The sequence below is a fragment of the Phoca vitulina genome, unplaced genomic scaffold, assembly GCF_004348235.1.
Source record: "Phoca vitulina isolate PV1807 unplaced genomic scaffold, GSC_HSeal_1.0 scaffold32, whole genome shotgun sequence".
NCBI classification, from domain to species: domain Eukaryota; kingdom Metazoa; phylum Chordata; class Mammalia; order Carnivora; family Phocidae; genus Phoca; species Phoca vitulina.
Window position 1 is genome coordinate 2104424 of NW_022589735.1, and position 12993 is coordinate 2117416.

Below are 12993 nucleotides of genomic sequence, written 5' to 3' on the forward strand. Positions count from 1 at the left end.
CGCCCCCAATATTTAACTTTATTACCTAACATTAGACCTGGAGAAGAAGTTCTGAGGTCAAGTACAAATCCTTCATTTTTCAGAAAAGGACAAGCTGTGCCAAGACAGGTTATATATTCTACACTCATCATATGTCATTTTGAAAAAAATCTGTATCACTCTTATGTCACAGGAGGTTCTTCCTGGAAACTGACGGTCATGGTTGCATTTATAAAGCCTCCTCCTTGCTGAAGGAAATAGCATCTCCCTGTTCTATTCCTTTCAAATCTCTTCTGCTAGAAATCAATGCCAGGATTTGCCTGTAAGACACTGGTTTTCAATTCTAAGAGATGATGAATTTACAGCAACTAGGCAAGTAAGCTTTGGGAGCTACAGTGTAACTATCTGGGATTAAAATGTTCTAAGAAACAAGTTCTATCTCTCAGTAATTACCAAGTTTGAATGATTCAAATGCTGACAAAGAGCAATTCTGAGATGTCACCATCTTACTTCAGGATGAATCACATATAAAAGCAAGCCTGTGAGGTGGTCCAGAAAGCCTATAAAGCCATGAAACATGGACCTGAAACAATGCTATAAACATAAAAATGAAGAGATGTAGATCAAGGCAACCAAGTGAAGAAAGTAGGAATTGGGGCAAGAGAAATGAAGTAGGGAAAAGCCTGGGACATGGTACACATCCAGTCAGTAACAGTGTTTATGATTATTTACTTTAAGAAGGTCCGTTGCTAAGCACAGTGAATGGCACAAAGAAGTACAGTAAGTACTGTGTAATGAATGAACACATCCCATGAATTACAAAATGGTAACTAAAGAAGAGATTCCACCCTGGGAATTCATTTGCTGGGGGAGAGACTTACCCTGTAGGAAATGTGTCCTTACCTTATGGTAACAGAGGTAATGGGGTTGCTGCATGATAAAATGCACTGGACACTGAACATGGAGTCTGGAAGCCATAAACTAGCTGTGTGACTCTGAGCAAGTCCCTTTCACCTTTCTTTGCCTCAGTTTCCCTATTTATGAAATGGGGATAATACCCCCATCTCAAAGGTGTGAGCAAAGTTGAGATAACATGCAAAAAGGACTCAAAGCGCACGTAAATGCAACTGCCTGACTGACATCACCACTTCCATGTCTCAAACTTAATAGGCCCAAGAGGAAATTTCCAATCATCCCTCAAAACCTGCTCCTCATTTTCCCCATCTCAGTAAATGTAACCATTTCCATGCTCTGGGAACATTCTTGCTTTCTCCACATCCAATCCATCATCCAGTCCTATTCATTCTAACCCCCTGTATATCACTGACTTCCATCTGCACTATCATCACCCTAGTCTAAGCTATAATTATCTCTCACATGAATGACTGCAGCAGCCAAAATGATCTCTCAGCTTCCACTTTTGCTCTCTCCAATCCAAACAGAACCATCTCCTTAAAAACATAACTATACATTCATGTCATTTCCCTACCTCTATAAACCCTTTAAGCTGTCCATTGTTCTTAAGAGAAAGAAGCCAAACTCCTAAACCTGGCTTTCAAGGCTCTAAATGATCTGTCCTCTGTCTCCTCCTCAAGCTACTTTAGCCATTCCTGACCTTGTTCCCGCATACTGGCTTTTTAAGCACTTTTTTTTTTTTTTTTAATGTGTTATGCTCTCTTCTGACAAAACCCCTCATTCTTTGGGTCTCATTCCAAAATTAGGCCCTTTTATTACACTCTCACAGCATTCCAGAGTACCTACGTATTTATGCAATTATTATACAAAAGTATACAATCACAAATGGTTATAAACCCAACGAACTGAGAGCTCCACTAAGCAGGCACTGTTATATCCAGTTCACCTCAGCATCCTCGGGAAAACCGAATCTAGCACAGTTTGGGCCCAAATATTTGAACAAATCCAACTGAGGTGAAGAGAGACAGAGTCAACTAAAAATTCTAACTCAAAAAGATAAAGTTCCAACTTATATAGCTGCCCATTTGCTTCAACACTCTCCCCACCTCCACTCTCAAAAGCTCAGACTAAACCATTCGTGGGCTCAAATACCTCAAGGTTTCCAATCTCCCGCAGCCCCTGCTTTCCCCTCCCGTCCCCACAAAACTCCAGGTCCAAAATGAACCCATGTAAGCGCTGAGGCGAGACGTAACGCGCCTCTTTTGCCCTTGCGGGTGGCGGGGTCCCGGACCACCAGAAGAAAATTTCGGGCTGGGAGCCTGAACGCTAGTCCGCGCAACAGTGACGCACGTCGGCCGGAGCACTTTGTCCGGTATGAAGCCACGAAGCTTGAGGCATTTCTTTAAGACTCCTCAGGCGCAATTCAAATTGTGTGTTCCGGCCCAATCGTCTAGCCGCGCGTCGTAGATTTTCAGATGCCCATTCTATTCACCAAAGAGGGACGGAAAAGAGACGACCCCTGCGCCTCGCCCTTTAAAAAACACCCCCCATCGGAGGCTGGCGGGTCGCTGAATAAATCCTCGCGAGAGCCACCGGCTTCCGCCCGCTTCCTCCACTCCGCTAGCCGGACCGGAAGGAAGGCGGTACTTCCCCGCCCCGGGCCCTACCTCACAAGGCAGCGCGGCCCCAGCTGCGGCCAATCAGCGAGCTCATTGTAGGCCGCGGCGCGGACAGCCAATGGCAAGTCGCGGCGCGCGCAGAGCTTCCTCTCTTCCGCACAGGCCCCCTCCCTTCCGCCCGCCGACTTCCACTCAGCCTCTGGCGGAGGAAGTGATGTCACAGGCCCCATGTGAGCGGATTGCAACACATGCAGCTGCCTGGAGAGAGGGAGCCGGTGTCCTACGTCAGAGCCGCCGCCGCCGCGGAGCCGCCGCCGGGGAGGAGCAGCCGCTGCCGCCCAGGACTGGGCCCTTAGGTAAGCCAAGGGAGGAAAAGGCCAGCGACCGCCGCGGCGGGCCGCGCGGGGCGGGAAGAAGAGGGCCTCTTGGGGGTGGCAAGGAAGGGGGCCGCTCTGCCCCAGCGGCGGCGCTAACTCTGTGGTCTTGGTGTCTCCGGGCCCCGCCGGGCCGCTCTAGGGAGGAGGAGGCGAGAAGATGGCGGACGACCCCAGTGCTGCCGACAGGAACGTGGAGATCTGGAAGATCAAGAAGCTCATCAAGAGCTTGGAGGCGGCCCGCGGGTGAGCGCCGCGTCCGGCCCCCCCGTGCCCTCTTGGTTCCCGGACCCCTCAGGATGGCCGCCCCCGCGCCGCATGGCCGGATGAGGAGAACCAGGCAATAGTCAACTCCCGCCTTCTGGATCTCTGGGTAGTTGCCCCCGACTCAGGGGCAAGGGTCTGCGCGGTTGGCCGGAGAAGGGGTCCTTCCCCTGCTTCGGGGTAAGGGGCCCCGCTCCCGGGGCTCGGACCAGTTGACCCCCTCGTGGAAGGCCATTGCTACTTTTGAATCTTTCCAGGCCCTTGAATCCAGCACCTCCCTCTTCGAGCTCCAGGTGCTGCCACCCTGCTCGGGTGCTGTTGGGGGAAAGGGCTCGGCCTTCCTTTCCGAACGCCCTTCCCTGATTTCCTCTCTTTGATGTTTCTCAGCCAGGTCTCATTAAAATGGCCTCCCCCTCCCGGTCTTCTGAGACCCGGGTCGGTGAAGTTTGGATGGGACACGAAGGAGAGGTGGTCAGGGACAACCTCTTTCTGACTTTCCGTGATATCTCTGGGTCTTCCACCTCTTCCGAGATGACTTCCCCCAAGTCCTCCAATTACCCCGGAGCTTCCTGGTGTTAGCTGTTGAGGTATCCACCTATGAAATGAAAATGCCAACGTGTGCGGGGTGGGGTAGAGAGGAGATTTTGGTGGACGAATCCGCATCTGTATATACAGGAGAAACCGGGTTATGGGGCCGTTGATGTGAACTGTTAACTACGGGGTCCTTTTCGGCCTCTCTCTGGAACTTTCAGGGATGAGGTGCCTGATGTACTAATGCTTGTTGAAATTTAGAACTGAATTAGGTGGGCTTTGCGTCTCCTTTTATAAATATTATGGTTGTGCACTATGGGAAGGTTAGATTGAAACTGGCTGTATATGCTTTTTTATTTTTAAGTTAAAAAAGAATTACTCGTTTGGAGAAGGTGTGTCAGAGGTATTCCCATTTTCTTAGTTTATTTATTTTGTCCCTTTCCCAGTTATAGGAACTTTTTGCTTACAGGAAGTGATCCCCCTCCCCCCCCCCCAAAAAGCGTTTGGAACATTACATATTTGTATGTCTGAGCATTCTTAGAATAGCAGAGTTCCTTGCTCCAGGCCATGTTGAAAGTTTGTTTTCAACACAGGAATTGGACATTTTGATTTCCAGCCCAGGTTTGTCCTTCATTGGTTGATTTTCAGTGATAGAATTAATCAGGCTTTTAATTGTTACTATATGAAATAAGGTGTGCTCAGTTTTAACATGGAAGGCCTAGAGTTAGTAGATTGGTTTTGTCGTTGTGTTTTGTTCTTATTAAATTAGTGACAGTTCTGCTTGAAATGAAGCTTCTGAAAGTTTGGCTCTCAGTTCAGTGACTTGGGCTTTTGCTAACTCTTTCCCTAGTACAAACTGAAGGTGGCAGCTTATTTTTTATTTCTTAAGTTTGTTTCTTTGAATTTAATAAAATATTCAGACCTATTTAATGATCTTATAGAAATTTGAACACAGATGGGTTTTTGCCACATGGTAGATTGAATAATTATTCTCCCAAGTGTGAGCATATTATACAGGAGGGGTAGTACAGGTCATGACCCATTATGTATGATGCACTACCAGGAATTAGATTTGTTTCACTAGGATATTCTGTTGTGTTACTTTCAATTGAGTATGACTTTTATGGATTGTTGTTGCAGTGTTTAAAGTTGGATGTGATCTGTAGATTTGTTCTCTTAACACTTTAGTTTGGGGGCAGTTTCACACATTAGAATCTGCATACATTATATACTCTGAAAAAGTCTAAAATGTGAATTTACAACTATAATTTGCCTATTGTCTGAGCATAGTAACGTTAAAAATAACTGCGTGTAGTAACAGCATTCCCTTCTAGTGCTTGATGAAGGAAGCTTATTCTCAGATTTGTTCCTAGCCGTGTTACCTAGCTACTTGAAACTTTCAGGCTCCCCTTTCAAGCTTCTAGAGGCCTTATCCCTTTGATTAGCAAAGTTCAGTAAAGTTTAAAGCACACTAAAATTGAGGTTCTTATATACAACTTTTCTTCTAAGTGATGGGGTTAGTTTGGACATTTTAGACAAGGATTAAGCTGTCTAAAATAGCTAAGAGTAGTCTTCATTTAAACAAATAATATGGTTGATAATCATGTCCTGCTTTGCTTTTATTCAGGATTTGGTTGCATCTTGATCCCATGAAAATTTTAAATCTTTGCCATCTCTGGGTATCAGTAAGGAGCCACAACTGTATTCAGTTTGGCTCAGAAGTTTCCCAGTACTTACCAACTTCTTTTAGGGAATAGGAAGATTGCATGTTCATGGCTGAATTGTATTAAAGTCAGACTCAGATTATCATAGTGTATGGTGAGAAATATTTTCTTTGCCTAATGCTAAAATATTTTAAGGAGAAATGTAATGATCTTTAAAGACAGACTGGATGACAAAATGAATCTGTGCGTACTGGTGTTTGGGGGTGTAGCCTTTGGGTTTAAGGAGAAAACTGATGTGTTCAAGCATGGTTATTAGCACGAAGTGAAACTTAGTAGTGGATTAATAGAATTGTTTTTGAAATAAAGGTGTTTTTTTGTTTTGTTTTTGGTTTGTTTGGGGTTTTTTTGGTTTTTTGGTTTGTTCGGTTTTGTTTTTTGCCCTCCTAGCAGTGTAGAGTTCTGGGCATGAAAATCAGATTGGTTTGTTTTTAACAATAACTATAAGGTATGCTGGGATAAGAGTAATTTTGAAATTGAGAGTCAGTTTATGATTATCTCTTGATAATATCACCCAAATGTAGCTTAAAAAGGGAACCACTGCAAAATGGGCTCAGTAATTAAGTACATCTGAACAGAGTAAAGTTTCTAAGCACAGTAATTATTGGGTGCTTAGTATATTATAGACGCTGTGTTAAGCAATACACTATTTGATTTAATTCTCACAAGAAGTATTGCCACCTTTTGATAGCTAAGGCACATGAGGCTGAGAGGTTAAATAACTTGGTATCTGAAGTGTAGCACAGCCTAGGACTTGAACCGGTGTGTTACACAGTGCAATGAATATACTTTATGTTTTCCGAAAATACAAGGCTGGAATGACTCAAATTGTGATCTAAGCGACAACAGACTTATTTTATTTTATTTTAAAAATTTTACTTATTTAGAGAGAGAGAGAGAAGCAAACACCACTGAGCATGGAGCCCAACATGAGGCTCGGCTAAGTCTCACAACCCTGAGATCATGACCTGAGCTGAAACCAAGAATCAGATGCTCGACCAACTGAGCCACCCAGGTGTCCCTATAACAAACTGTCTTAATGTTGTCATGTCTGTGGAAGAGCATTTATAAGAGCCAAAATGGCTAAAATAGGGAACTTGGTGGAGTCTTTTTGTAGCCCACATCACACTTAATTTTCTGAGCTGAAAGAAGCGTTACACATATAACTTAAAGTTTGTGGAACATACTTACTTAGTTTCATATAAATCTGGTTGAATGTTAGTTTCTTTGTGTGTTAATAAAATAACCTGCCACTTCTTTTGGTATACATAAGTCCCATTTAAAGTTAGTGGAAGTTCTTCCTGGTTTATGATTGTCCTGGTACATTCTTCACCGTTGGCTTAACGAGGACAAATGTGTACATAAACCAGAACTGGAACTAGAGCCATGTGAATGGAACTGTGGTTGTGGGTATTTTGGATAAGGAACTAAAGCAGGTGAATATATTTTACAAGAAAGGTGAGTGGGAAATTTTGGTTGTTTTTTTCTTACTAATGTTTTCTGAACCAGCAAGAAGTAGCCCCAGATAGAAGGCTGGAAGATTTATAGTTTTCAAGTAATAAAATCATTGCCAGAGCCTGTTCTAGCCAAGGACAGTGGTAAATGTGACAGACAGACAAGGTTAATTTGGGCTAAGTTGCATCTGTGGGTGTTAGAATATTTTTTTGATTTATCTTGACCAGGGAACCTTGTATATTTCAAAAATAATGAAGGCTTAGTCAGATAACCCATCTTTGAAGATCTGCACAGTTTGTAAACTTTATTGGGGTTTTCTGTGGTGGTCTTTGGGCATTTTTAAATCTTACTGTTTAGTTAAAAAGAACTTAATTTTCTGAGCTGAAAGAAGTGTTACACATATAACTTAAATTTAAGTTTTAAATTTAAGTCAGATATTGACTTTGAAGGAAATAGAAGTAACCTAGCTATACATGACTGCCTTTCCTCCCCTGAAATACATAGCTTCTTTTCTCCTCTACTCTAAGTAGTTCTGATACCAGACGGGGGGCGGGGGGGGGGGGGGGGTTGGGGCTCCCCACACCAAGCAGTTCTCTAATTCTTAGCGGACAACAGCTGGGTGTCCTACAATTTAATCTAATTCTGGCACTACATAAAGTTAGCATCTGATCCCATAAAGTGCTCAGTCCCACAAGATTGCTCCCATTTGTGGTAAGTCTGGGCCTCCCCTATTTCTGACCTACAGGCTTAAAATTGGGGATTTAATAATTTGCTAGAATGGCCCACAGAACTTAGGGAAACACTTCACTTATATTGACTGTCTTTTTTATAAAGGATACAAATGAAGAGTACATAGGGTGAGGTCCAGAAACATCTGAGTACAGGAGCTTCTGTTCCTGTGGAACTGGGGCATATTTCCTGGGTTTACCAACCCAGAAGTTCATTAAATCTTGTTCAAGACTTTATAGAAATTAATCTGCAGACTCTCCCTCCTTCCACACCACAAACCTTTCCCAGAGGTCTGTGGGTGGAGCTGAAAGTTCCAATCCTCAGTTACCTGGTCTTTTTGGTGACCCCAGTGGCCCTGCCCTAAGTCACTTTATTATCATAACCTCACAGAGATTCCTTATGAATCACAAAACCCTTCCATCACCCAGAAAATTCTAGGGCTTTAGAAGCTTTGTCAAAAGCCATGGACAAATACATTTCTTATACCACATAACCATTTTTCTAAATCTCCACAAGATTCCTCACATCATGTTGGATTAAAAGTAATTTTGTGAGGGGCACCTGGGTGGCTCAGTTGGTTAAGTGTCCGGCTCTTGATCTCAGGGTCATGAGTTGAAGCCCCGTGTAGGGCTCTACACCCTAGTGTGGAGCCTACTTAAAAAAAATAATAATAATTTTGTGAGATTGTTGAATAGGCTCTTTTTAACCTTCTAGACAAATAATATGGACAGTCTGTTAATATGACTTGAATCGATTAAAGTATATTAAATGTGTTTGAATACCTTCCCCAAGTAAAAATTGTTGGTTAATAGAACATTCACTTAAATGATACATGAGTTTTAGGTACTTTAATTTTTACTTAAGTTCTCCATAAGCCATGAGTTTTAGGTACTTTAATTTTTACTTAAGTTCTCCATACCTTAAAGGGCTGCTTATAACTGAAGTGATACCAGAATATTGAGGCTTTTAAAGAGAGTTGGTTTTTGTTGTTGTTGTTTTCATTCTCTTCTTCGCAAAACCCCCCCACCCCCAAGAAAAGTCAAAAATTAGAATGTTTTTAATTTCTTGAGAAGAGATGTAGACCAGAGTACAACTACAGACAGAGGTCTTGGTGGCCTCTCACTAAGAGGTCGTGATACAGATGCCACCAGTAGGTCTGAGCCATGAGAAGAGAAAGATAGGGGGAAGAAGCGGAGAGAATATATTTGATAGGGTGTGGTAGTGTCCTTGAGGCAACTCCCAAGTGTCATAGGTTGCCTTCCTCAACCAGAACTAGTTCTAACAGCTGTTGTATTCAGGAATAGTGTTCTATGCACTGTGAACCTAATGAACAATTACTATCTTTGAATTTCAACTCTTGACAGACTTTTCATTGTAAAAGTAGATACACTTATCCTTCCAGGAAAGGAAGGCTTACTGTGGACACACTCGTAGGTAAGCACGAGTACCTAATTAGAATAACATTTAAGGCCAGGGGTGCCTGGATGGCTCAGTCGGTTAAGTGGCTACCTTCGGCTCAGGTCATGATCCCAGGGTCCTGGGATCGAGCCCCACATCGGGCTCCCTGCTCGGCAGGGAGTCTGCTCCCCCCCACTCCCCCTGCTTGTGTTCCTGCTCTCACTATCTCTGTCTCTGTCAAATAAATAAATAAAAATCTTAAAAAAAAAATAATAACATTTAAGGCCAAATGCCGTGTGGGTTATAGGTCTGTCCAACCTACCCTCCCGCCCACACACACAGACCAGTTGGACCCTTTTTTTTTTTTTTTTTTTTTTAAAGATTTTATTTATTTATTTGACAGAGAGAGACACAGCGAGAGAGGGAACACAAGCGGGGGAGTGGGAGAGGGAGAAGCAGGCTTCCCGCAGAGCAGGGAGCCCGATGCGGGGCTCGATCCCAGGACTCTGGGATCATGACCTGAGCCGAAGGCAGACGCTTAACGACTGAGCCACCCAGGCGCCCCCAGTTGGACCCTTTTAGCAGAGGGCCCTTTTTCTTAGAGCTGGGGTTAAGAGTGTGCCTATTGTGGCCCCTTGTGCTGGATGTTCTGTTGTGAGAAACCTTAAAATAAGTTTGGCATCAGGGTTGAATGGTCTTAGATCCTATTTGAAGATTCAGAAGGAAAAATCTGCATCTTTTCCCTAGACCCACAGCTGGAACTGTCCAACTGAGAACACGAAGAGCAGAAATTTCTTCAGAGCCCAGTGAATTCTCTAGGGATCTCAGAATAGAACCTTCTCATAGGATACATTCTGTAGGTATCTCTTAATTCTTCAGCAGTCTCTTACCTTAATGAGGGGGAGAAGGGATTAGAGGGGTTCAAGTTTCTTCTTTGCAACAGGTTGGAAATTAGGTTTCTTGTGGGCACATTCCTCAAAGAGCATGAAGGCTCCCTTTGGTAACAGCTTTATCTTAAGCCACTGGATGGACACACTCTAAATGCTTGCTTGCTGTCTATTAAGATAGAAACTTCCCTTTTTTCTTATTTTTGTCACATTCTGAACAGAAACCTTTTCTTCCTTTGAATATAAGTGAATGAAAATTAAGCAATTTTATTTTTTGCTTTTTTCTCACCTCCCCCAAACATAATTGAGTTTAAGAGCCATAATTTCATTATCATTTTCATAGATACAAAGATGAAAACAGATTTGATTCTTATACATTATACATTGATCACATTTTCTGTGCTTTAATCCATCCCTTTCTCTTTTGTCTACTTAATTTGTATGTAATGGGTGCCTTATAAGTATTCATGTGTTTGCTTTGTTCTTTTTTTTTTTTTACTCTCCAAGTTGTTCTGTATCTTTAACAGCAATTTTCAGACGTGAAGTTTTCATCCAGTGTATGCTTTGTCTTTTGTCACCATCCTTCCTATCCATTTCAGAGGACTTGACATTTTCAGATGCCTGACAGCTGCCTCTTGTCATGCAGATCACTTGGGGATATTGGGCCTGTGCTCTCCTGTTTTCACATTTTCATTTGATCCTCTAAGGTCTCCTTTAAAGAAGAATGGTCCTAGTCAAAACAAAAGATTGTCTTTTCCCTACCATATTTGGGGCCTTCAAGTTAGATTTTCCCCCACACTCACATCTAGGTATATGAAAAATGAAGCCCACAAATGCATTTTTACTACTAACCAGTCAACTTACAAGCTTCATCAAACATCTGCTGTAAGTTGGACACTGGACACTGGACATTTGGAAGAAATGTGTAATACAGTGAGAGCATGGTCTGACACACAACCATGGATTGATGATATGAACCATTTCCAGAACCATGTTAGTAATTAAAGAATAACACAGTACATGTTGAAGCAGGGCATGGTATAAGCAGATGATTAGGGTCTTGAATGAGGTGTTGGACATTTTCAAAAACCGAAAGAGACTGTGTAACTGCTTGGGCAAATTTCCTAGGGGAGGCAAGTATTGTTGTAGAATGTTACCTAGGGCAGTAGTATTATTTGGCTGATACAGTATCTTTGATACAGTGGTGGAGTGGAGCTGTAACTGATCTTCAGCTTTGAAATTGTAATTGAAATTCATTCTTGATTGAAAGCCAGTTAGCCTAAAATTAGATCCAAGAGCTTTGTGTTGGTTGATGGTTGGTGAGCTGTCAGGGTATTGAAATAGCGCAGAGCATTTGTGCATGTGTGCCTTGTTCGCAAAGTTGGCATGAGAGAGCTGAAGACAGTCCCAACAGTTTGCCTTTCAACCTAAATAAACTTTAGTTTGCAAGTAATGAAAATGTGCTGATCCCCAAACAGGAATTCCTTAATACCTCTGGATATTTTTAGCTTTTTACTAAAAAAGAGTTTTCTTCCTTTCTTGGCTACCCCCATTCTCTGGCATCTTCTGGCCTTGATGACTCCACTTAAGCAAGGAAGAGCCTCAGGAAAGACAGTGTTAGAGGTTCATGACTGAGGTGTGTTTTAATGAAGTAATAAAACTAGTTTTCTGAAGGTGAGTTGAGTAGCATACATTTTGACTCCTCACAACAGCTCTGTGAGGAAACTACTACGGCCATTTCATGGATGAAGAAATTGAAATACAAAAAGGTTAGGTAGCTTGCGTGATACCACAACCTAGTAAGGGGCAGTGCTAGATTTTCTGTTCCCACTTTTCTAGTTTCAGAGCCTGTGATCCTATTATACAACACTGCCTTGTTCTTTGATTAGTATTTCTTCTGCTAAGTAGAAATATCTCCCATTCCCTTTTGAAAGGAGGACTCTTGTCCAAGGAGGTTTGCATTTTACTAGGGGGAGCAGGTGTGCTGGGCGCAGGAGCAAAGATAAAAGGAAAACAGGCATGCTTTTTTTTGCAAATCTACCCAAGGAAGAACTTGGGTACCAAACATATTTACTCTTAATGAGCATCACTGGTGAGGGAAACAACTTGCTTTTAAATCCTTCCGCAGAAGCTCATTCTGTGTATTACAACAGTAACAGGAAGGCAGTGGCTTTTGTTTTATTTGAAAAGTACTTGCGGGACGCCTGGGTGGCTCAGTCGGTTAAGCGTCTGCCTTCGGCTCGGGTCATGGTCTCAGGGTCCTGGGATCGAGTCCCGCATCGGGGGACTCTCCCTACTAAAATAAAATCTTAAAAAAAAAAAAAATGAAAAGTACTTGCATTGTGGTAAAGAAACATTAGATGAACTGTCTCATTTATAGGGTCCCATGTAGAATGCTGGTCCCTAAAGCTGGTTGTGATTGATATCTCTAGGCTTTGCCTTGATGTAAGAATACTAGAGAAAGTTTACAGCTTCTGCTGCTCCCTGGTGGGACATTCCACTAGGTTAACTTTGTGAAGTTGTTATAATTTTTTTAATTTTTTTTTTTATTTTTTATTTACTTATTTTTTTAGAGCAGAGGGAGAGAGAGAATCTTAGGCTCCACACCCACTGTGGAGCCTGATGCAGGGCTTGATCTCACATCCCTGAGATCATGATTTGAGCTGAAAACAAGAGTCAGGCGCTTAACCAATTGAACCATCCAGGCACCCCTATGATTTTTCAAGACAAAGTAAATGCCTGTGATTGTAGAAAAAGTAATACACCAGATATATACATTTTTGTTTTGGATGACTAAGTAATCCTAGTACTGTTGAGGATAAAATACTAAAATGAACCTTTGTAAACTTCCTGCTGGAAATTTTTGCTGGAACAGGTGAGTTATTCTGTTCTCTATGATAGAGGCTGCTTTAATGTCTCAGTATGTTCAGATCTTGGACTTTCGCCCATCTGGTAATGGCATCTGACCCTAAGGTCAATTGCATAAACCAATTTCAAGTAACTGTCTAGCCTTTTGAACAGTAACAGAATCCTCCCTCCTAGTTTTGTATTCTGCAAGCTCTTTATAAAAAGCAGCCCCCTCCACCTCCAACCAGCATCAGAGATGATGGGGGGCAGGGCA

At 42.5% G+C, this 12993-nt stretch overlaps 1 protein-coding gene across 1 annotated transcript in view; it reads left to right on the forward strand.

Moving 5' to 3' along the window:
• The first annotated feature begins 2722 nt into the window (after positions 1 to 2722).
• ETF1 (eukaryotic translation termination factor 1) overlaps positions 2723 to 12993 on the forward strand; it is a 32834-nt gene continuing 22563 nt past the window's right edge. Inside the window, exons 1-2 of the mRNA XM_032425221.1 lie at positions 2723 to 2869; positions 3030 to 3133. Of these exons, the coding sequence (XP_032281112.1) occupies positions 3048 to 3133 (86 nt within the window). The 5' untranslated portion in view covers positions 2723 to 2869; positions 3030 to 3047. The remainder of the gene's footprint in view (positions 2870 to 3029; positions 3134 to 12993) is intronic.